The sequence below is a fragment of the Trachurus trachurus genome, assembly GCF_905171665.1.
Source record: "Trachurus trachurus genome assembly, chromosome: 8".
Classification (NCBI taxonomy): Eukaryota; Metazoa; Chordata; class Actinopteri; order Carangiformes; family Carangidae; genus Trachurus; species Trachurus trachurus.
In genome coordinates this window covers 7,420,758-7,446,532 of record NC_139905.1, presented here as the reverse complement: position 1 = coordinate 7,446,532, position 25,775 = coordinate 7,420,758, and the positions used below count along the sequence as shown (strand labels likewise).

General features: G+C 43.9%; 1 protein-coding gene across 1 annotated transcript; it reads left to right on the top strand.

Moving 5' to 3' along the window:
• Positions 1-372: 372 nt before the first annotated feature.
• Positions 373-16,926, top strand: ubald2 (UBA-like domain containing 2; the record flags this gene model as incomplete). Its single annotated transcript, XM_083977777.1, has 3 exons — positions 373-648; positions 9,016-9,072; positions 16,564-16,926. Exons 1-3 carry the CDS (start codon positions 529-531, stop codon positions 16,924-16,926), a joined length of 540 nt encoding a protein of 179 aa, XP_083833903.1. The 5' UTR covers positions 373-528.
• Between the last annotated feature and the right edge of the window lie 8,849 nt (positions 16,927-25,775).

The following is a 25,775-nucleotide window of genomic DNA, read 5'->3' as shown; positions in this document are numbered from 1 at the left end:
CGTTTACTTTGTTTACATGCGTGTGGTTTACTTTACCTGCCGTAGCGAGCAGCCAATCAGCTCTATGAAAACACATGACGTCAGTGCAACGGGCATGACACTAAGCGCGTGTACAACTACATCGGGATAAACCGCAGAGGGGCGGAGCTAGGTCCTCCAAGACCCAGAACCAGAAACTTATGTCTGTCTCCACCCGCCGACGCTGTCCCCGGTGGATAAAACAAGCGCACCGTTGAATTTAAACGCTTCACCTCGTCAGCCAATCAGCGCTTCGCTCGTACTCTCTCGCCGTGATTCTGTCCAATCAGCGTCGCCGTCTGCTTTGTTGTTGGTGATGACATGAGAATATTGTTGTTGCTGCTGCTGCGGAGACTCAGCAGCGGTGGAGGAGCAACACCGACCGACCGACCGACCGGACGGAGATAGACAGGCAGCAGGCTGGGTCTGAAAGGTTGATCCGAGGCCACATTTCACTTCTTTTTTTCTTTTTGTTTTCGACTTCAAAGCAAAAGTGAACACAGGCACAGCATGTCGGTGAATATGGACGAACTCAGGCACCAGGTGATGATCAACCAGTTTGTTTTGACGGCCGGTTGCGCCGCGGATCAGGCGAAGCAGCTCCTCCAGGCGGCCCACTGGCAGTTCGAGGTGAGTCAGTCAGTCCCGGGGACGTTGGGTGTCTTATCCCGGCTACAGTTCACGTCTTTATCCCCCTGGGTGGTCTCCAAACTGTCTGTGTGTGAGCCGAAGGGGATTAAACGGTTGTTGTTACTGTTAACCGCTTTTTAACGTGCTTTCCTCGCGACCATGCGCTCGTGCTGCAGCTAACGTTAGCTTAGCACTGACTGACTGAGGACGTGGTGCTGCTGCTGCTACTGCCGCGGCCGGTTTTTGTTTACATCCTCCACAGGAATCCACTGTGTCATCCGCTCGGCTCGTTGTAGTGAGCCAAGCCGAGCTGCAGGGTGGATAACCCGGCTCGGCTCGGCTCGGCTCGGCCCGGAGCTCGCCCTAAGTCTGTGTTTCCCAGTGTAACGGCTGTCATCATCGAAAACAAACAGCTCTGTCTGTGATGCAGTGGTGTAGCGTTAGTCTAATTTAGTTGTTGTTTTAGGTGGCTGCATTGTTCATATTGTATCACATAGACTACGGTAGAGGGTTTTGTTGTAGTGGCTGTACTGAAATATTAATGTGGGTTTATCTGAGTATCACACTGACTGACTACACTGCTGCTGTGATGCCATCTTAGATAGATAGATAGATAGATAGATAGATAGATAGATAGATAGATTTATTTGTCCTTTACAGGCAAAATTTTGTTGTTTTCACCATTTCGTGGGCTACAAACGGCCTCGAGAAGTGCAGACAAGTCAGGGAAAAGGACCACAGGCAAGGCAAGGCAATTTTATTTAGCCCGTTTTTACAAACAGTTTGTCTCAAAAGGCTTTACATGGCATCACAACAACATCCTCTGCCCTTAGACCCTCACATCGACTGAGGAAAAACTGAAAAATTTGAGAAACCACAGGGTGAGCAACAGAGGAGTGTGTCCTTAAACCATATTGCATTCATTTACACAACATTCCCACATTTCATACACCCACGAATACATAGAAACATAAAACTTAAAACCCCACACCCTGCCTATAGTTTCCCACATTTACAAGTACATTCCCCATGATTATGTTCTTTTCATTGTCTTATTTAGTTCTGTCATGGCAGATGGGATGAAGCTTTTATTGAATTTTATTTTCTTCCAGGCCAGTGTTCTGGGTTGAGTGGATGACTGGTCTGAGAGGTTGGGGGTTGGGGAGTCCAATAATCTTGTCGGCCCGGCCCGGCCCGGCCCGTCTGATAACATGTTCCCATTAAAAACCTGCATCCATCACCCCCAGGTTGTAAACTACAGGTCTGATCAACACAGCAGGTGAAGTCGGACTGAGCCTCCCTGCTGCTCTCACACAATCAAATTATCACACTTCCTGTTGTCTCCAGCCCCCATGAACCACCACCTTCTTCTTCTCCTTCTGCAGATTAATAACGTGCTGTAAACCGTGAGCCTCGGTGTTAGTTTTGTTTTTACAGCAGGAGACGCAGGTCTGAGTCAGCGGGCTGAGAGCTAAGTGGTCTGACATTGATCCTTCAGTTATATATAGACTGATTAAGATGCATTATCCCTCCAGCTGTTCCCATACGCAGCCTCTCTGCGCTGTGAACTGATATATTTAAAGCTGTAAGGAAGCGAGGGTCTGTAAACCTCATGTCTCTGTGAAGAACTCCCCTGTGTTGGACATATTTCATTATCTCTAACATTATTATTTGGACTAAAACTTGGAATTGAGTCAGCGTCTGTCAGATCAACTAACAGCCTGAACCATTGGCTCAGTCCATCAACAGGAAGTCATTGAGAAATAGTGTTTTTTTTCTGACACTATGGTGAAACACAACAAACACTTTATGACTCCACCTGAAGGTTGTGCTTTGAACATTTCAAACACTGAACTATTTCTCCTTGAATTGAAAAGCAGTGACAGAAACAATCACTGGTTCGAGCCCTAAAAAATGGCCGCCCGGTGAGCGTGTGCGTGGACTAGGTCGTGGATGGAGCCGAGCCCGTCCAGGCCTGTTGAGCAGCTGACAGACACCTGAAGGACCTCTGACATCAAGCCCTGAGCCTCCAGATGGTTTAACTCCGACCACACCTCCGTCCGCTCTAATGACCGATCTGTTGAGGCCGTGTGGTCAGAGCCGGGCTGCAGCCGGGGGCCAGGTGGTTCAGCAGGGGAGGAGGAGGAGGAGGAGGAGGAGGAGGAGGAGGAGGCTCAGCTGCTCTGTCGAGGTCACCGGGTTACGGTTAGAGCGATTAATCGGTAGGGATGGGAATCTTTTACTATCTCACGATTAGATTCGGTTCAGATTTTTGGGGCTACGATTCGATTCAAAATCCATTTTCGATTCAAAATGATTTGATTCTCTAATGATTTCTGCTTCAGTCGATCGGTGTGCAAAGGATCCTCATGATCTACTCCAGTCTGCTTTGCAAGACAGAATGACTAACGTGTCTTTTTCACATTTATTGAGTCTTAAACATTTATCCATGCTTAGATGGAATTGATGAAACTGTTGCATAAAGGCAATATCACATATTGCTTAAGTAACAAAATTAAAAGTGCCTCTTTATTTAAAAAAAATAGTGCAGTTAAACATGCTGCCTTTTTAAATTCTAAGGAAACGGAGGCCGACAGCCAGCAGATTTGTTTCATTATTTTATTTTTTAAAATCAATTTTGGGACATTTTATATCGATTCTGAATCGTATTAAATGAGAATTGCGATTCTTATGTGAATCGATTTTTTGGCACACCCCTACTAATCGGTTGAAATCTGTGAGAATTAGCTTCTGTTCTTTGTAACAAAAAACTGAATGAGGAGTGTAAAGTGAGAACACGGCAGGTAACCGATTCCTTTGTTTGGAAACCGTTGTTGTTGCGTGGCTGCAGTGACTCACTCACCTGGATGTTACCTGGGCGCCGCCGCCGTCGCTGCTGCTGCTGCTGCTGCTGAGTCCTCAGAGACGGAGGAGGAAGCTCAGGCTGATGAAACTGGAGCAGCTCATTTACATCGACTCATCAGTGTGTTGCACAGGCGGTGAAGTCCCCTCAGGCAAATTTGTGTGATTTTGTTATTTTGCTGGATGAATAGCCTCGACCGGAGTTTCGCAAACGTTACGACAGAAATAATCGAGAGTGGGCGGAGCCAACGAATCACCGTTTTCACTGTTATATAATTAGTTGAATTGTCGACCGGTTGGTTTTGTCATGAAGCAGCAGCTGAACACTGATGTCATGGCTTTGGCTTTTTGACTGTTTTGTCTGAACAAAACAAACAGTTTCAAGCCACATTCACTTTGTTTTTAGAGACAAAATTAGAAAAGAAAACTCAAAGTGATCAATCAATTACTAATCACCAGATTAATTAAAAAGTATTCAATCATTAGTAGCAGCCCCTGTGGGTTAGAAATCTCATTGAGAACCTGTTTCCTGTTCCCAACCCCCAAGACAGAAACCAGGAGAATCCACCAAAATAAAAGTCTCTCTTAGACGTGAAGGAGAAGAATGAAACGATAGTGAGAGAAAGTGTAAAATTAAACGTGGAAACTGTGTGAATCAATGTGCAGCCCCCTCCTCTTCTTCCTCTTTCTCCTTTCACTTTCACATTTAACACTTGAAGACACTGTTTTTATACGGGTTTTTTTTTTTTATTGAGGCAACAAATGTTTATAGTCTGGAGAATATTTTCTTGATGAGTCAGTTTATTGTTCTGTTTGTTTTACGACACGTTGAGAGACTGAAAAACAATGAATCACAGTGACGTCTCCAGATTGTCTTGTTTTTCAGGCCAAACTCATGAGTTCGTAATGAGATAAAATCAACAAACTCTCACGTCTGAGAGAGAGAGAGAAGCTGGAAGCAGAAAACATTGGTGTGTTTTTGTCATTTCCAAACCTGTGAAGTGACAAATGGTTTCAGCTGTGATCTGTATTTTGTGTTTGTCTCCTCTTGAGACTGTAGTAAACAGCCCATTGTTTCTGTCAGGGAGGTTGGAGGAAGGGAAGGGGGGAAGGAGAGAAGGAGGGAGAGGGGGGTTAGCAGCAGCAGCAGCAGTGGCCTGATTCTCCTCGTGCTCTGATTCAGACTGTGAACCGAGGCCGACGGCGTCTTCTGTCCTCGGTCGTCAGCCGGAGGTCTGTCGGCTCGCTGCTGCTGCTGCTGCTCCCAGATCTGTAAGGAAACACTGACGATGTCCTGGTCCTGTTTACTCCAGTTTTCTCTCCAGATGTGACGTCACGCAGCGAGAGGTCGCGGCCTGAAAACTCTTGATTCGATTAGCCCCTTCCTTCAAAATAACAGCGTGGAAGCTTCGTCACATGAGCCGGCATCAATAAACTCAGAAACTGGAGCTGTGAGTCACACACAGGTGATGATGATGCTCCGAGCTAACTCACTTAACCAACTCATGTCAGTAGCGTAGTGGTGTGTTGTGTTGTGTTGTTTTCACCCAGATGAGGAGGTTTCAGCCTCCGTCTGACCTGACTCAGCACCAGGTGCTCGTCCTCCTCCGTCCGCTGCAGAGAGTCGAGGTCGATACACCTGGAGACGCTGCAGAAACCGTTATAAACAAAATGATGCAACTACAGTCACTCAGTCAGTCAGTTCTACTGTTGTAGTTGTCACATCTTCTCATTTTCATTTTCAGATCCAAACAATATGAAGTTTACTGTTTAAAGCTATAGTGCGTAACTTCTATCGCCTCCTAGAGGATTTCTGCGTTATTACAACAATACGGCCGGCACCTCAATATGGCGTATGGCCCGGTGTAACCTGCCCTTCCCCTCCCCCCCGCTACCGTTTGTCACTCTCTTCCCTTCTGCCGAACGGGAAGGCTGTTTCTTTTCGGTAGGATCCACTTCTGAACCTCTTGGTCGCTTCTTCGGGTTCTCCGCCATGTTGCTTCTAGCAGCGCTCTCCTCCGCCTTCCCTTCTCGTTGTCAGCTAAAACCGAGTAGAACGCGTTATTTCCTGTGCGCCAGCGCGGGAATGTCGCCCAAGACACCAAATACAAAAAGAACAAATACTGAGAAATACGGCGAGGTGTTAGAGGAGCCGAGCGGCCTCATCAGCGTTGTATCATCTCCTCTTGTAGTGGCTTGGCTGAAACGGATATTTACAGACACGTAGAAGTTACACACTACAGCTTTAAGTTGTCTTATTTGTTTATTCGGTAGCGACAACAACAGTTCAAACCAATGTCAGCAAGTCAACAAGCTACAAATAGTCAAACAACAACAACAACAACATACAATAGACCCAATTAGCTGGAGTTGGATACAGGTCTGTTCTGTTTTGTTTTGTTTTGCCTTTAGCAGCACTTGACCTTTTATTTTGAAGGAATTTATATCTGAGGTTAATTTGATTTGATTTGAGTTGATGTGATTCTTCGTTGCCTTTGTGAAGCCGATTGTCCGAATTTAGATCAAGTTGTGTTGTTTTAATCTGCTGCTCCTGCCGTCGTCGTTGATGTTGTTACTGTGTCACCTGAGGAGATCTGAGCTGAAGAGGCACAGATGGATATCAGGTAGTGAAGCGGTTGTGGTTGAAGTTTCTGTAAGTGAGCTCAGTGATAAACTACAGTGTTATCACACACACACACACACACACACACACACACACACACACACACACACACACACACACACACACACACACACACACAGGATAACATATTGCTCAATTCATGTTTCTGCTGTGAGGAGAAACTACCAGGAACATTTTGTCATCTGTGTTTTCTTCTGAATGTGTCGCCAACATGGAGGAAACTACAAACAGTTTGTCAATAGAAGCGTTGGTCACATGACACGAAGCATCTGAACTCTTGAAGGACGGACGCTGAGCTGTCGGTGACTCTGAGTCTGTTGTGAGTCTGTGTGTGTGTGTGCAGCAGGAAGTGAGCGCTGACATCAGTGAGTGACGCTCCCTCAGACCTGCAGAATAAACAGCGAGCAGACAAAGAGCGGCGTGCACTCGGTGGCTCCGTCCTTACACAATAGCTGCAAAGCACTTTCACGCTTTTGATATGTGTGTCACGTTGTACGGCAACACATTCCTGCACTGCCGCTGCTGTTGTCAAACAACCAGACCGTGTGGGGGAGGGACAGAGGGAGGGACAGAGGAGGGAGGGGGAGGGAAACCACTGCATTCATTGAAGCGCTGGCAGGACAAGAGGCCTCTGAAGTGAAATGGAGGCTACGCTGAGCAGTAAAACGAGCTCACACTCCCCGTCGGAGACTCTCTGTCGTGTGAAAACATGTTGTGGTGGAGTTCACACTTTGTTTTGTTTTTGTTATACCCCAGCAAACTTTATTGAAACTTGTGTGTTCATGAACTCAGTAGTAGGACTGTCACTGGACCATAAAAGGAAAATCTTGCGAAATGTGTTTACATGCAGAGCTCAAACACACACAGTTACTGATTGATTAGTTATTGTCAGAATGAGATCTGTTGATTTTATAGAATATCTTTCATTTGGTTTCTGCTGTCAGTCAAACAAAACTTTCTTTTTTCCACCAGATGATTCATCAAAACAAAACAGAAAATCCAAGGTTAAAACATCACAAAGACTAAAATAATCATTATAGCAATAAGATAAAGACCAGTGTTGAGGCAATAATAATTAACTTTTATTGCTGACAGGATGCAGAAAAAACCCACACTTATTGTGAAAAGTCTGTCTTGAACAAGCCCAAACTCAAAGTGAACCAGGATTAATTTGAGATCCAAACGACTATAGATGAAGTTTCTGTTTGTGTTTTTACTGATCGATTAGTTATTGTCAGAGTGAGATCTGTTGATTTTATAGAATATCTTTCATTTGGTTTCTGCTGTCAGTCAAACAAAACTTTCTTTTCCCACCAGATGATTCATCAAAACAAAACAGAAAATCCAAGGTTAAAACAGTCGTTGGCTGCAGCCTGATAACAAAGACTAAAATAATCATTATAGCAAAGACCAGTGTCGGGGCAATAATAATTAACTTTTATTGCTGACAGCATACAGAAAAAAACTGCTCTTATTGTGACTTAAGTCTGACTTGAATGAGCCCAAACTCAAACTGAACCAGGATTAATTTGAGTTTCAAACAACAATAGATGGAGTCTCTGTTTGTGTTTTTAGCTGCACACGAGAATCCTTCAGTAAAAACTGTGATCATTGATCATACAGAGTTGTTTACTGAGCCTGTTTCAGCTGCTTTGGGTTGATTGTTATTATAAAAACACAGATCCTGAGTCAGTGGGTGAATCACAGCGAGCTCCGTTTCTCTGGAAGTCTCTGCTCCTGTTGGGAGGAAGCAGCAGCTCCCGCTGTGTTTAGGCTGCTCTGTTATCGTCCTGTCGTGTCTCACAGGTCATGGAGTGTGTTTTTGTTCACGCTGCCGTCGGCTGCGCTCAAAACAAAGAGGAACAAAACAAGGAGCCAACTCATTTCCTTGTTTGCGCAGGGAGGCGGTCATGAGACCTGCTGTTTACATTTTTATGGTGTTTTCTGATTCTCCGTCTCCTCCTCGACCTCCAGCTCCAGGCTCTGTGGCTCAGGACGGTTGTTTTTCATTATTATTGGTTATTGATTAATCTGTTTTCACCTGGTCACAGTAGTTAATGAAGGTTTTCACAAGTTCTGTCAGGAGTCAAATGGTTTTCAGTTTATAGCTGCACATAACTGTTGTTTTTATTATGGAATATTTAACTTTTATTAGCATATACAAGGTGTTTCATAAAATCAAAGCCGTTTGTATTCACATCGTCTGATCCTTGTTGTACAACAACAAATAAAACATTGTTGCATCTCTTAAAATCTTACACATTAAGTTAATTACATTTTTTTTATCTGCTCAAGCTTTTGATTGATTTGGTTTATAAAATGTTAGAAAACGATGAGAAATGTCCCAAATGGTCGAAGGTGACATTCACAAATCTCACCTGACAAACAGTCCAACATTAATACACCATTTTGATTAGTTATCATGACTTCTAACTGTCTCAGTCTTCTTTAATATTAAATAAACATCCTCAACTTTTGACAGTTAACAGGCAAAACCAAGAATAAACATGAGACGAAATAATCAATAATAATAATATTTGTTAATTAGTTTTATTGTTAAATTAAAAAGAGCTTCTCACAGTTCAAAGACAGAAACTGGGCTCAGTTTGTAGCCGAGCTGAAGAAGAACAAACCCTGTTTCAGGAGATAATAGTTTTAACCCTGAGATCACGTGACCAGACCCGTGTTAACCGACCCGTAGGACGGTCCTGAGGGTGGGGGGAGGGGACGGGGGGTGGACAGGTCCTCGTCTGTGTGGTCGCAGCACAATAACACAAAACTTGTCGTCAACTTTTAATTCAATTATATCAAACTGCTCATAACGCTCTCCCTTCTCTCTCTCTCTCTCTCTCTCTTTGCAGACGGCCTTAAGCTCCTTTTTCCAGGAGGCGAACATCCCCAGTCACCACCACCAGATGGTAAGTGCATTTGGTTTCCCTCGACAGACAGAAATGAGACTGAGGCATGTGTGTGGCTGAGCGGAGGCTGATCCTCCGGTGCTGGGCGCGGGGACGGATGCACCCACTGACCCGCCGGACCGAACCACAGACGCTCAGTCAGTCAGTCAGTCAGACACCAGCCGGCGCTCAGCGATGAGCATGTGGGATCGGTCCTGTTCAAAAAAAAAAAAAAAAACGTTTCATCCTCCAGGTCCAATAAAAAATTGACACACACACAAAAAAAATAAAAGTCAAACCCAGAGTTGTGATGGTGGAGCTGCTGCGGACGTGGCTGATCCCAGAGCAGTGGTCTGTGTTTACATCACAGAAACCACCCGTCAGTCGTCATGTCTGAGTCTGACACACCGGGAGTTCCTGAGTGTCGTTAAAGCTCCTGCAGGTGAAAGAGTGGAGCAACGTGAAGTAGAGTGACATGCAAAGGTTTGGTCAAAGTGAACAGTTTAGCAGGTGGAAGATGAAATTATCTCCAGAAGGCAAAAAGTTACAGATGACACATCGTCTTTACATTTTAAAAATTTAAAGATTCCCCTAGGAGTTTGCTTTTGGTTATAAAAGAGTCTCATATTAATGTGGATGAATCTAAGTTACCACTTGTTAATGGGTCCATATTCAATAAATATATTGTTTTATCTTTATAGTTATTTTGATATTATTATTTAGTGGTCGACTTGCCCAGCATTTCCTAGTTTCCTGGTTTCCCGGCCGCTGCCCGGCGGGTCATGGGAATAACGCCACCAAATCGCTAGTTGGCATCGTTTATGGTCGGAACTACGACGGTATCTGATCGTCTTCCAACCTCCGACTTTCATTCTTGATCAATGAAAACATTCTTGGCAAATGTTTTCGCTTTCGTCCGTCTTGCGCCGGTCCAAGAATTTCACCGTGTGTGCGGAGGCTCATGGGAAATGTAGTGTGAAAACACTTCGCTTTCTAAAACTCCTCATAGTCCCTTTAAAGTGAACAGTTCAGCAAGTGGAAGATGAAGTGATCTCCAAAAGGCCATAAAGTTACAGATGACATATTCACTTTACATTTTAAACAATATATATATATATATTTTTCCATCTTTTATATTTTCAAAATGACAGAAACCTAATCACAGTGTGTAAATAGTAAATATCTTGTCTGGTCAAAGTTATCTGAGAGCCCAAGTCTCCTGGGTTTCTCATTCTTCTGCAGGCTGCTGCTTTGTTTCCCCATTGTAGAAAACAAAATAATACTCTGATATTGCTTAAGATATTGCAAAAGAGTGTTTCATGTTTAACTTTTTTTTGCCTTTTGGAGTTCATTTCATCATCTACTTGCTGAACTGTTCACAGATCCTTCAGATGCTGCACCCCTGGTCAAAATTTCTCAGTCAGCACAGAGTTATTGTTGTGATATTTTACCACTCAGACTCTGGTTCTTCTGCTCCGACGCTTCTCTCTCTGATCAGATCATCAAACTCCGACTCCTGCAGATAAAACCTGATTCTGATCTTTGAGCCTTTTGGACGCAGGAAACTGTTCACACTCATCTGGACTGAGGCCACGGCTCAGGGTGTGTCTGCATGTGATTACAGTCCGATTAAGAAAGCGCCTCTGTTGTGATGAAGGGTGTGTGTGTGTGTGTGTGTGTGTGTGTGTGTTTGTGTGTGTGTTCAGTCAAAATAAGTGCAGCCCTGCGCTGTAACACAGTAATCAGTGTGTGAGCTGTAGAGCTTCCACCCGACAAAGCTCAGTGGAGATGAATGAAATGATGATTGTGCGACGGTGCAGACGACGTGCGTCAGCGCGCACAGAGACGAGTCTGTGTCCTCGGCCTCGCTGTGTCTTATGTAATCACACACGGCGCTGGAGAAACTGTCTCCGTGCTGCTGCTGCTGCAACCTGAGGTTTGTGTGAGGAGCGACACGCCAACATCTGTAGCAGCCATGTTTTGTTTTCAGTCTGAAGAGTTCCTCCTCCTCCTCCTCCTCCTCCTCCTCCTCCTCCTCCTCCTCCTCCTCCTCCTCCTCCTCCTCCTCCTCCTCCTCCCTCTGCTCTTGTTTTGGTGTACGTGCTTCTCTGTTGCTCTGGGAGGAGTGTTTTGTAGCTCAAGGGAGTGAGGAAGTGTGTGTTTATGTGTGTGTGTGTGTGTGTGTGTGTGTGTGTGTGTGTGTGTGTGTGAGAGGCAGCGGCGGCGGCGGCGGCCTGGGTTTGTTATTATTTTGGGTGCAGTGCAGTGACATCATCTGGCCTGAGGCTCTGAGGAGCTCAGGGTTGAACCAGGCTGCAGAGACCAAGCAGAGCAAGTGGCAGCTGTTTCCATTTCCAGCACAGACCTCCCCTACTCTTCTCCTCCTCCTCCTCGGGCCCTCGGGGGCCAACATGGAGGCATGTAGGGTCGGCTACTCGGCTTTGAGCAGAAAGAGCCCAGTGTTGAAGCGATAATGAGCCTCTCATCAAAGATTAACTCCGCACTGAGAACAGGTTTCTCACCGCAGAGAGAAAATCTGCTCTTATTGTGAAAAGTCTGGTTTGAGTCATAGATATATACACGTAGATGCCACATTCAGGCTTGTCAGGCACGTCAACACGGCCGCCATCTTGGGTCGGGGTTTCTGACCATAGACATACGTCTGGTCTGACAAGCAGTCAGACCCTTGTATGTATGCATGTTGGTGTGTGTCTGAGTATGTTAGTGTATGTTTAATATAAAAAAAATCAAAAAAGGAAAAGAAGCAGTCAGGAGGTGCTCGGCTAGTAAACGATTTACAAAGAACAAAAAGCCAGCAACACTCAGTGTCTTTCTGATGTCTTTATTGCCTCACTGGTACAGGCAACAACCACAGACCGGTTTCGACAGTCAGTCTGACGAAGACATCAGAAAGACACTGAGTGTTGCTGGCTTTTTGTTCTTTTTAATATATAAAAAAATATTTTTTTTGTTGTGTTATCATCAATATATGTCTGACATTTATAATAAACCAAACGGCTTGAAAATCGGTTGAATATTCTGTGAGTTAATGGCGATTTTAATTGTTGATAGACCTCTGCCTTTGTTGACTAATGCAGTAAGTAGACCCAAGATGGCGGCTGCGTTGACGTATCGTTCCAATGGACAGCAGCGTCAGAGGCAGCATCTATATCTATGGTTTGAATGAGCTCAAACTCAAACTCAAACTCAAACTGAACCGGGGTCAGTTTGAGCTCCTGCGATGATAAAGCCTCCAACATGGAGAGAGAAACAGGTGAAACCTCTGAACCTCGACTGAATCGTTCCTGCAGCAGTTTGACATTAACACAGATCTGCCACTGTTTTGATGAATGACTGTTGTTGTGGTGACGCAGCCCGGATGCTATGAATGATGGGTGATGTTATCCACGACACGGTGCACACGGAGCTGTGACGACTGATCTGACGCAGCTCTGACGCATCACAGCCGGACGGACGCCCGAGGCCGGCGGCATAAATGTTAAGATTTCCCTTTAAAGCCTGAGTTAAGGTCACTTGAATAAATCCAGTTACATAAAAGACCCTCAAGTCTTCTAACACTTTATATCAGTCAAACTGCTGCACAAAACAAAACATCCTAGTGAGTGAAGTTATGTTTGATTTGAGCAGCAAGGAGTTTAATATCACCATAACACCAGCTTCCCTAAAGTGATAAAGTGTCATTATGAAATCCCAGCAAACAGTTTATTACAGTAAATGACTTCCCTTTTTTTTCTTAATGGGTTACTTCACCCAAAATCAATAATTCACTAATCATCTACTCACCGTCATGCCAAGGAAGGGTTTGGAGAACTTTATCGGAGCCGGATTTTCATATAATGGCAGCGGACAGAGTTCACTTTTGAATCGTCCAAAACACACACAATGAAACATCCAGATACCTCCATACTGCTCATCTGTACTGACCCAAGTGTCCTGAAGCTGCAACATAAAAAGTTGTTCGGAAAAAAATAATGTGATCTCTACATCCAATGGTTTACAACGACGAACGAACATCTTGCAGCAAATCTCGCGCATGCGCACGAACATCTACGCAGCCACTGGGAGCTACTGCTACAACAAGGATAAAAACAGAGATTGCATTTGTTTTTTCCGAACAACTTGTTCATGTGGCGGCTTCAGGACACTTGGGTCAGTACAGACGAGCAGTATGGAGGTATCTGGATGTTTCATAGTGTGTGTTTTGGATGATTCAAAAGTGAACTCTATCCACCGCCATTTTATGAAAATCTGTCCAAAAGTATTTTGATGACTCTGAAAGTTCTCCAAACCCTTCCTTGGCATGACGGTGAGTAAGATGATTGGTGAATTATGGATTTTGGGTGAAGTATCCCTTTAACTAAAGAAACATTTCTCTGCAACACTCTTAAGTTTAGTTTCTCCTCAGCTGAGTGAGCGAAGTAGAAAACCTGAGGAGTTTGTTTGTGCAGCCTCAAGGTCACGAGTCTGACCGGACCGGTTCTGTGGCATGAGGGTCATGTGTGTTGTAGGAATACTACTGTATACAGAGTGTGTTTGTGTGTGTGTGTGTGTGTGTGTGTGTGTGCGTGTGTTTGTGTAGTACACGCCGTCCCTCTGCTGTGGCGTCACCGAGTCTTGAGACGTGTTATTGTTCATAACGTACATACAGATCCGACCTGGACACCAGCGCTCCCCGGGGAGCCGAGCAGGAACAGGCCAGAGAGACACATGTTTACGTTTTATCCTCGGTACAATGAGTCAAATGTTCATGTGTCAGTGTGTGTGTGTGTGTGTGTGTGTGTGTGTGTGTGTGTGTGTGTGACTGTGTAGGGTAAAGTGCAGCGAGAGCATGACAAACAGTCTGACGATGCAAACACAGGCGTTCACAAGTCGAACAGCTGAGATGTGAGGTTGAATTATAGTTGTTTTGGTCTGTGTGTGTATGCACATGCCAAAGTGTGTGTGAGCAACATTTCTTTTCTAAAAACATCGACCCCTCCTCCCTCCTCCCTCCTGCTGCACAGCTGAGACGACCCCTCCTCTATTTCTGGCTGCTACCTGATCTGTGTGTGTGTTTGTGTGTGTGTGCGATCTGTGTTTGTGTATGTGTGTGTTTTCCCTTTGCTTTGGCTACCAGCACCACACCAGGTTTCAAATAAAGTTCTCACTGAGGATTCTTGGCCTTTAGCAGCAGGTCACATGACCACGGTGCAGCTGAACTGGGACTGCACTGTTTCCTATTAAACACACACACACACACACACACTAGTGTTGCTCACTGTGTTGGGGCGTCTCCGTCCTGCTTGGTGTGTGGGCCGGTGGGTCGTCTGCTCCCTGAGTTTGTCCTTCAGGTGTGTAACAGTGTAGCGAGGCCTGAGAGACTAAACTGAGGGAGTGAACTGTACATGTGTGTAACATCACAGCGAATCCGCGGGGTCTTGAAAAGTATTAAAAGGTGATAAATCAATTCTGCGAAAATTAAGACCCGTAAAAAGTATTTTCACGACTTTATAAAGTCTTAAATTTTTAAGGTATTTTTTTCTGAATTAGCTGTCCAAGAGTTTGAGTCCTAAAAAACATAGTGAAAGTGTGTGAATTTATTTGTTTTATTAAAAAACAAAGATGAACTAAAAAAACTAGACTATTGTGGGTGCATTCGTAAATTGTCTCTGAGAGCGCGAGGCACAAAGTAACGCTCTGGCGCTCTCAGTGCATATCATCCGAGTAGTGTAATGACACTCGGATGCCGCCCAAGTCGAGCGAGTACTCGGACGAGCTCCTGGAAACTAAATCAAACGAGCTGAGGCACATGTCATGACTGTTGTGATTGTTGTTTTTGTTTTTTGAGAGTGGAGCAATGTTTTTTTTTTTTTTTTTGATAAACTTTGCCATTGATTTTTTTTCATCCCAGCCTATTTTGAATTCTGGTGTATCATAGTGGTCTTTAGTCTTTATCACAAACTAAAACTGTTAGGTTAAAAGTGTCACTGATGTAAATGGTTACAGCTTGAAGTGGCGGTGAGGTATTAAAAAACATTGAGAAGGTCTTGAAAAAGTCTTGAAAAGGTTTTAAAATTAACTTCAAGATTCCTGAAGCTGTTGTTACAATAGGGTACAGGTACAGGTACAGTTACAGTAACACTGATCACCTGTGAATCTGCAGCTGCTGCTCTACAAACAAACAATAAATACATAAAGAGCTTCAGTCTGTGATGAATGAACGTGTTCAGACTGATCCTCTGTGCTGCTCCTTCACGGCTCGTCGTCTTTCTCCGATGCTCCTGGAAACCAAACCAGAGTAGAAGTGTGATTCATGTCTCCACCCACTCTGTTGGTGTCGGTGAGTCACAGGTGGAGCAGCAGCTTCAGCATGAAAAACCCTCGTCAGCAGCAGAACATGTGTTAGAAAACATCTGGTTCTGAGGAAGTCCACGACACAGGAAGTCTGTGTTCATCTCGGCAGCAGCAGCAGCAGCAGCAGCAGCAACTGAGGCTCATGGGTGTTGTAGTTTATAGAGTCCAGGAGACTGATTCATTTATATAATCTAAACCAGTGATGACAAACATACGGCCCGCGGCCCAAAACCGGCCCACCAGAGGGTCCGATCCGGCCCACGGGATGAATTTGTTAAACGTGAGAATTACATTAATACAAGTTAGAAGAGGCATAATATTGTTGAAATTGCAAGTATTGGGGAGTCGTTTAGCTCAGTTGGTAGAGCAGGCGCCTCATATACAGTACATAGGCTATTGTCTGTATCGAATTCCGACTCGGGCGGCCCTTTGCTGCATGTCATTCCCCCTCACTCTGCCTAACCCTTACCAGTTTTCTGTCTGTCTCGACTGTACTATCAAATAACGGCAAAAAGGCCAAAAATATACTTTAAAAAAAGAAAGAAATTGCAAGTATTTTTCTCAAGAAATTTGAATGAATGAATGAATTTATTTCAAATGAATGTGTCTAAAATGAAAAAGATGTATATTAAAAAAACAAAAGAATAAACACATAAGCATCATCACATCATAATATGCACATGGTTGAAAAAGGAGTAGGAAGAAGTATGCACAACAATTCCCACCCCTTTCTACTCATGATGGTTTATATTTATATTTATATATATCTACTACATAAATATCCATATCATCTTACAATATCGCATATTCATTTACATTTCATTTCATTTATACCTATTTATACCTCTTTTTCATATATTTATGTCTGTGCTATTTCAGGCTGTTCATGACATGTTTTGTAAAAGGAGGATGTATTTCTGTATTTGTGTATTTGCACTATAACAAAAGGAATATTATTAAGAATTCTTGTTATTTAAAGGTTATTACGTCATTATTTCACTGGTCCGACCGACTCGGGATCAGATTGTTTCTGTTTGTGGCCCCTGAACTAAAATGAGTTCGACACCGCTAGATCTTAACTTGACCTTGTGACTCCTCCCATGTCTCCACGGCGATGAACTGATGGTTTCTCTCTCCTCTTGTTTCCCTCTCCCACAGATGTGTACTCCCAGAAACACTCCGGCCACGCCCCCCAACTTCCCCGACGCCATCACCATGTTCTCCAAACTGCGGGCGACCGAGTGCAGCTCCGGCAGCGGCGGCGGCTCGTCGTCGTCCCAGGTGTCCATGGCGTGCTCGCCGCCCGTCCCCTCGTCCACGTCGGGCTTCGGCTCCTTCTGGGCGTCCTCGCCGCCCAGCCACCAGCCGGCCTGGCTGCCGCCGTCGTCGCCCACCGGCCACCACCACATGCACCACCACCACTACCACATGCAACAGACGCCCATGATGTGGCCGCCCGTGTCCCAGCCCAGCGGCGCCCAGCAGCCGCCCGTCGTGTCGGCGCTGCACGGCCAGAGATGAGACTGTGTGAGGGGCGAGAGGGGGAGGGAGGGAGGGGGGAGGGGCTGGGCCGCAGGTTCACGTGTAGCCAAATGAATCTGTTTCTGGGGGCGAGGGCAGGTTGGGAGGGGGGAGGGGGGAGGAGGAATGGGGAATGAGAGGAGGAGCCCCGATGGAGAAAGACACTGCTGTTTTCCTTCTCTTGTTTTTCTACACTGAAGACGAGCAGCTTTTCCTCTGCGTCTTCGTCACGTCATCATCCAAGCCGAGGAAGAACCCGCAGGTCGCCAACGACGACGACAAAACTTCACGCCGGACTCTCTGAACCCTTAAAATTTTCCTTTCATCATCGATGCAACGAGGCCCCAGGAGCCGTGGGAGCACTTACTTACCGAGGACAGGAGCCATGAGATCTGCTGAAGCGCTGCGTGATTCTTCTCATTTTGTAGAAACTCTTTTCTTTTTTTTTTCTTTTTTGTTTTACGTTTGTTTGTTCGTAGGGTTCAGAAATCACCAGACAGGACGTCGGCAATAACCAGCAGACATGTATAGTGTGTGTGTGTGTGTGTGTGTGTGTAGGTCGCGGGTGTGTATTCAGTTCACAGTGCGGAGGCGGACGGCTCCAGTCGACTTCACGTCTGAATCACAGAGTCAAGAAAACACTCGCTGCTGCTCTGAAGAGGTTTTCTAACCATCAGGAACCAAAATATTCTGCACAACAAAAAAACAAATGTGTCACTAATTTTAACAAAGAAGCAGGAAATGAAACGCCGGCCACGCTCAGTTTGTACAACGTTTAACAAATGTTTGTATTTAGTTCCTAGAGTTAAAGGGATAGATTTGGCAAACTGGCCCATTGCCATAATCCCTATAGTCATAGCAGCTCACGGCTCTGCTCTGCCGTTCTAAAAACAGCTTGCACCGACAATTAAAGGTAACGAACCTACTGCTATGACTATAGGGATTATGGCAATGGGCCAGTTTGCCAAAATGTTGAACTATCCCTTTAATATAATATTGTTCTTTAAGGCGTTTCCATGACACTGCTCGTATATTTTTTTTAAATAAACCACATTATGAGATAAATATCTTCAAAAACGCTGCAAGTGTTAAAAGTCCCACAGACCCTGAACGCCTCTTCTGATTGACCAACTGTTCTTCAGGTTAAAAAAAAAAACAACCACAAGTGTTGGATGGTTTGGTCCAGGTGGGCGGGGCTTAGTGCCTGCTTTGTTGTGACATCACAAAGTCACAGGAAGTCCTCACGGCTGGTTTCTAGTCTGGTCATTTCTCTTTTGATTTGAAGCTGCTCTCTGTGATTCAGACGTGACGCCGACATTTTTTCTTTTTAATACTGTGGTTAGTTTGAGTTAAAGGAAAAAAAACAACACACACACACAAAAAAAAAAAAAAAAACGGGACGAATGAGAAGAGAAGAGACGGGTTGTAAAAATAGCGATTGATGAGTTTGGTAGAAGGGCACAGTTTGCAATAATCCGATCATCAGGAGAGGGAGAGCTGCCACGTTTCTAACGTTCTCCTCTCCGATCGATTCAGAGAGACAGTTTTAGTTTTGTTGGGGGTTTTTTTCTTATGGTTTTTTTGTAGCTGCAGATTCAGCAGGACGCTCGTTTTTTAATTATCCCGAGTGCTGCTGGTGTGGAGGCCGCAGCCAGAAACCTCGTTGATCGATTTCCTCTTCAGTTTGATAATGAGAGGCAGTTGTAAATAATAATAATACACATACACACGCACGCAAACAGTAAATGAGAATATTTTGACGTAGATGGCTGCTGGAGCCTCCGCCATGTTGTGTGCGTGTCTCTCTGTGTGTGTGTGTGCGTGTCTCTCTGTGTGTGTGTGCGTGTGTGTGTGGAGGGTTCAGAGGCCGACTCAGTGATTTTCCACACAACCTTTCAGACGCTCAACCACTCCTACCTCTGTCTGTCTGTCTGAACTGAACGGGAGAGGCCCCACATGTTGCTCTGAATGTATTCACAGACCAGAGGGATCAGAGGGTTTAGACAAGTAGAGACCGAACCGACGACTGTTCGTTCACACACCACAGCTGGATCTGCATCTGCATCTGTGTCTCCTCAGAATCCACAAAATAACCTCAACGAGACTCTTAATTTCTTTTTTTTTTTTTTTTTTTTTCCCGTTTATGACACATAATTTAAAAAACAGAAAGAAAAAAAACCTGTAGATTATTAGTCTTAAGTTTTAATTTTGAAAAATGAAAGCATCAACTTCACCTCACGATCACGAGAGATAAGAGGAGGAGGAGGAGTCGACATCAGGGAGGGACGGGACAGGATGGGACGCAGACACAAAGACAGAAATCTTTCTTTTTTTTTATATATATATTTTTTATTTCATTTTTAAAACAGGTTTTGTTGTTCGGCTTCACACAGACAATCAAACGTTTCCTGTGTTTCTCTCTCTGGTTTTTTTGTGGCTGTCGTCCTGCAGTTTGTGCCTGCTCACTTTTTTAGTTCACCACCAAGTGACCACTGTCTTGTCTTGTGTCGAGGGCTGTGACGCCATCAGAGCTGTTTTTTGTTTTGTTTCCCTTCATGACGTTGCTCCATGATGAGATTATATTTTATATTTCATTGTCTGAAAAGAATCAAATCATCTGTGGCGTTTAAAAAAAAAAAAAAAAAAAAGGAAAACTCTGCCCTGAACCAGTCGTAGAACCAGACCTCTGATGTCGTTTTGTTTACTACTTCATGTTCACGTCGGAGCGTCTCTCTCTCTCTGACGGAGGCGATCGACCTCACCTCTGTTTTTTAAACTCAATAATACAGTATGTCAACTTTTTACATTTTTATTGACCATTCTGAACACAAACGAGACCCGTTTTGTATTTTCAGATCATTTTTCTGGAAGCAGCAGCAGCAGCAGACACACAAGCATTAGGCTGCAGCTGCTGATTAACTTTATTATTGATAAATCTGTGAAGGGGAAAAAGGACGCGTTTAATTAAAAGTTTGGTTTGATTATGACTCGGATGCTTAATTTAAAATCTGATAAATGATGATGATGATGAGGTTCACTGTGAACTGAAAAAGAAATCAGAGTGGTTATAAAAATGTTGAGCCGATTTGTGTTAAAAGGCTGAAGTTTTGGTGCTCTGTGACTTTAGGGCGGATTTTTCCTTTTAAATCAAACTTCAGTGGTTTGTGGACAAGTCGAGGCAACAAGAAGAAAAAGAAAAAAAAAAGAAGTGTGGAGCCTGTGAAATCCTCCCGACTGGTTTGTTGTTGGTGACGGGATGTGTTGTCGCTGTGACTCAGGCCTCGCTGCAGGTCTGAGGGGGGTTTGAGGGGGGGGTTGGGGAGGGGGTTTCTCTTTGTCTGAGCTTCCTGCTGCGTGTGTGGATTACTGGTTCAGCTCTGTGCATGTGGAGGCTGATCAACTGTTTCTCATGGACTTTCTCACAGAACAACACAACTGATGTGTCCCAGCCGCCCCTGAAGGCTTCACAAAGCGGGCAACGATTTTCTTTTTTTAAGACAGTTTACCTCCCGTTTGAGATTTTTTCTTCTTTTTTCACTTGGATGATGGTGTTATTATTATTGTTTCTTTTTGTTTGTTTTTCTCATGGACCCTCAGAAACTCACTCTGTTCTAATCCATGGCTCTTTTCTAGAGATTTCTCTCAAGTACTTTGTTCATTTTCCTCTGTTGAAATTTGTATTTATATGTTTAATAAAACAAGGTATGATCTGCTACTTCTCTGGCGTCACGTGTCTCTACACATTTGTTTGGGTTTTTTTTTTTTTACTGTAAGAGCCAACGGACGGCCGAGAAAAGGGAAATCTGTGGTTTCTTGAACTGAACTGAACTCCCTTTTCTCTGCATCAGAGAGTTTGAGGACAGAGGAAGGAAGTGGTCGAGGCGTCAAACTGATCTGCTGTCAGTTTCTCACCTCCCGGCGTTGACGCCACCGCGGCTCTTAGGAGACGTTCAAGGACAGGAGGAGAAGTAAAGAGCAGATGAAGGAGCATCATGTACTGTAGGTCTGTCAGTGGTGGAGAGTAACTGAGTACATTTACTCCACTACTGTACTACTACTCCACTACTGTACTTGGAGAAACTTTCACTTCCTATTTTTGCTCCTGTGAGCTGATCATCTCTGAGTGATGATAATGCACTAAAATGTGGTTTTCAGCAGAGATTGTCTTTATTTATAACTCTGCTGTATGAACAGATATTTAATTATAACATCAAATATCTTTAAGTGAACAAATTTGAATTCTACAATTAACTGTAATCCTTATTTTCAATATAATAAAAAAAAAACCTTTATAAATGTAATTATGAACCACCATCAGCCCTCCAGTATTAAAAAACTAAAAGTTCAATAAGAAAAAACAACTGTACATTAATAAATTACATGTTTATATGTACATTATATGATTAAAAAAAATCTGATTATAATCAGCAACAGAACAACTTACATTAAAATGTTTTCACACTACTATTTATTGATTAAGATCTATCTATCTACAGTATTTTACCTATTAAATATAAAACATTAATGAATGCACGTCTTGATTTTCACATCTCACTGAAACTCTCTTGTTTCCTCATCAGATTTCACAGATGAGATCAGTGACTGAGGATCAATAATCTGATCGTGTGTCAGCTCAGGCTCATTTTGTTCCGTATTTCACCGGTGCCTTTAAACATGAACAGATCAATGTGGTAAAGAATATTATTTTATTATTCAAACAGTCTGTTTACATGAAAACTGGTTTTATCCAAACTTATTTTGAACCTTTTTCATTAAAAATATTTGCTAGATAAATAAACTTGTTCATTTAAATAGAAACTAATTTTACTGCTGATACTTTGCAACACTGTTTTTAATCAAGTAAGATTTTGAATATTGGACTTTTCACACTTTGCTCTGCCACTTTCACTGAAAACTGACAGGTTTCTTTTTTCAGATGAGGTCACAAGCCAGTGGTTTATTCAGAAAGGAAACTTAAAGTTACTCTGGCTGTCGGATGAATGTAGTCGAGTAAATTCCCCCTGAGATGAAGTAGAAAGTGAGAGATCCAGTAAAGAGCTCTTCAGTAAAAAACTTCCCACCAGTGAAAACTTTCCTGCCTCAGTCTGTCAGATATTAGAGGAGAGGCGTCTCAGACACACCGACCACAGACTGAAAAAAGTCGCTCCACAATAAAAACCAAATTCTTCAAAGACAGGAAATGACTCGCAGCGAGTTCTGACCGCACTTCAAACTCTGCTCGCCCCTCCCTCCCTCCCTCCCTCCTCTGTGACAACATCTGCTCTCATCTTTACTCACTAACCCGTCCTTCCTGCTCGGCCTCTGTGTTTCTCTGAACAGGATGTTCACTTCCGCCCGTAGTAGTGATGCGTTTCCTGTCGTGATGTAACACAGAGGGGTACAGAGGAGCAGTGATGGCTCTGTGTGTGTGTGTGTGCACTGTAAACACTCGACACAGTGTTTGTTACTTTACTACTACTACTTTATGTGTCATTATCTGTCATTAACAACATGTTGTGTGTCACTGATTGGAAAAATCCTCTGGTGCTGCAGATGGAGATCGCTTTTATACTGATATTATTATCATCAATAATAACAACTAACTAATATTCAAAGTGGCCGATCATCACAGACTGCAACAATATATATAAGTTTCACCACAGTGAGTGTTTCGTGGGAGGTGCAGTGCAAAAAAAAAAAAACATTTCATGAACGAGCAGTGACTCAGTCAGAAATCAGAAACAGATTTAATGACTTATCATCAGACTGAGTGTGGAGCTCGGTGTCGCCCCCTACAGGCCGGCGCCGGCCGCATGGCTCTCCTGAGGCTCCGCGGCGGCGCTCTGAGTGATGGAGCTCTGAGACGTGCAGCCCAGAGCCGACACCGGCCAGTCCCGACCCGAGCTGCTGGAGACTGGACACACGGAGTAGGAGGAGGAGGAGGAGGAGGAGGAGGAGGAGGAAGAGAAAGAGGAAGAGGAAGAGGAAGAGGAAGAGGAAGAGGAAGAGGAGGAGGAGGAGGAGGAGGAGATCGTTAAATGACCAGAACCAAACCAACACACGTACTGTTTTTCCAGAGTAACTCTTTCTACCAGGAGCACAGTGGCCCCTAACTTAAAGGAGACATATTTTGAAGGGTCTTTAACATATATTTGGGTGTTTGTCTTTCCTTTCAGCCCCCAAAATGTGAGAATTGACAAGATAATCTGTAATTTTCAGGCTCCCTAGGTTGAAATCCATGTGGTTTTACAAGCTGTCCCCTCAGTTGTCTGACAATGATGTTATTAGTTTTCAGATTTGCATAACACCACCCCTACCTGGTAGCAGTAGAAGGGGGCGGGGCAAGCAGTGGCTCATTTGCATTTAAAGGGACAGGCACTGAAACCAGCCGTTCTGAACAGGGCTGTTTAGAGAGGATGAAAAGAGCTGTGATGTTTGATCCTTGGGGGATTTTGACCAAAGCATGTCACAGACACGTCTTTAAGACACCTGGGAACTATTTTAATTTGTGGAAAGGGGGCAGAATATGTCTCCTTTAAAATTTTAGGAGTGCAAGCTGAAAATTTCGGGGCGCACACTGTAAATCGTCTTGCAAAGCAAATATTCACATTTCCTTTTCCTACATGATCTTCACACACACATTGACCTGACGTCTGTGATGACAAATTCCAGATTCAGAGTCGCCCCTTCCACATTTCACCAGTGTTAAAAAGAAACAGAAAATTAGCTTTCACTGTCTCAAATTTTAGTGGCAAAATGCCGAGTCTGGAGCCCTGCATGGAGTTGAGAACAGATATAAAAACAAAAGCTGAAATAAGTATAAAAGCATCTCCCCCAAGTTGTTTGATGCGTTATATATATATACTGTATAAAGTAATGCTCAATTTCTTGTACATTCAGATTTATATTTGAATAAAAAAACGGTTACTGGTTGTATATGTGCAAGTAGATGAAAAATTTACTTGCACGGTCTCAAATTTTAGGGGCAAAATGCTCTTATTTAGGGGCAAAAGTCTAGAGCCCTGAAATGTGTCGCCCTCGGACTGTGAGAGGAGACCCTGTGGGACATGCAGAGGTCTGGGTCCACCTGTGTGTGTGTGTGTGTGTGTGTGTGTGTGTGTGTGTGTGTGTGTGTGTGTGTGTGTGACTCACCTGAGCGGCTGCACTGGCCGCTCTTCGAGCTGAGGGGGGGGTGGACCGGCGCGCTGAGCCCCAGCTCTGGGGAGGCGGCAGGTTTGTGTGATGGGGAACATTTGGATTTGTCTTTAAGTTTGCTGGACGTCACTGCAGCACAGACACAGTTCAACATGTGAGCAGAGGTTTCACACAAACAACGACTGAACTTTACCTTGACATTTCTAACTGTCGGCCAAAATACACCGCGGGACATTTGTCGTCATGAATCATGTTTAACGGCAACTCAGAGCCTCGACAGGTGTGAAGCCACTTCTTCATGTTACACATTGACATTCAGACGTCCAGGCCCACATGAGGAAAATATATAGAGAGAAGAATTGAAACTGTGTAGTTCATAAAGCTGCTTTTTAAAATCATTTATTATGCTTTTTTGCAGTTTGAATTATATTTTTTATCAGTTTTAATCTTCTGCTCATGTTTTATATGGCATGTCATGCTCCATCTGTCTTATTTCATCCTTTTTATTCTGTGTTTTGTGAACCTTGATTGTTCTCTTCATATTTTTTCTAATTGTCAGAGTGTGTGAGTGTGTGTGTGTGAGTTTTAATGTCACTAAACTGAACACTTCCAGGTTTAATAAAGATGAACATTTATTTTCTGTAACAATAAAGTCTGATGAGCTCAGGTTTACTGAAGCTGCATCGGCTCATTCAGGAGGAACCACAGCAGACGTTCAGGCGGTAACTTCACCGTCTTTGGTGCAGATTGTAGGTAGTTTGGTTTCTGTGGTTCTGATGGCCGGTTGGTTCAGGCGACCTCGGTAAATGTGCCCGTCCAGTCCGACAATGTCGACCTCCTCCGACTGACCAGATGACACACACACGAAGACACACACGCACACACACACACACACACACACACACAGTGATAAGTAAGTGATGCAATAGAAGAAGCTACAATTTGAGATGGAGTTCATTTTAACAAGTCATTGATGTTTCATCTATAACCATCGTACTGGTAAATGTTCCCTGTCAAGGTCAAGGTCAAGGTCAGGTTTATTTATATAGCACCTTGAACCAAAGTGCTTTACAATTTAAAACAATTTCAATTACAGTTTAAACATCAGATAAAAACACAATAATAAAAGCACAATAAAATAAAATAACCACCGGATAAAACTTTGGATAAAAGCACAACATACAATAAAACTGTAATGATAAAACAATTGGTCACGGGTTAAAAGCCAGGGAGAAGAGGTGGGTTTTCAATAGAGATTTAAAATGTACTAAATTTGGAGCTGTTCTGATTGGGAATGGCAGGCTATTCCAAAGTTTAGGAGCGGCGACCGCAAAAGCTCGATCGCCTCTTGTTTTTAGTCTTGACTTCGGTATGACTTCGGTGTGATGTTCTACATAGAGTGTGGGGAACAAGCAGGTCACTTAAATAAAGGGGAGCCAAGCCATTCATGGCTTTAAAGGTCAACAATACAATTTTAAAACTTCACTACACAACTGTGTGTATATATATATTTATATTTATATATAAACTCTATGTAAACGTGTCCGACCCACCTGGATGACGCCGTCCGCCTCCGGCTGGTTGTGGTGCTTCATGTGCTGCAGGCCGGTGCGACGCTGGCTGGACGACGTGACCGTGTGACTCCCGCCGCAGCTCCGCGACACGGCCAGGTGGCTGTAGTCGGCCAGCTCGGC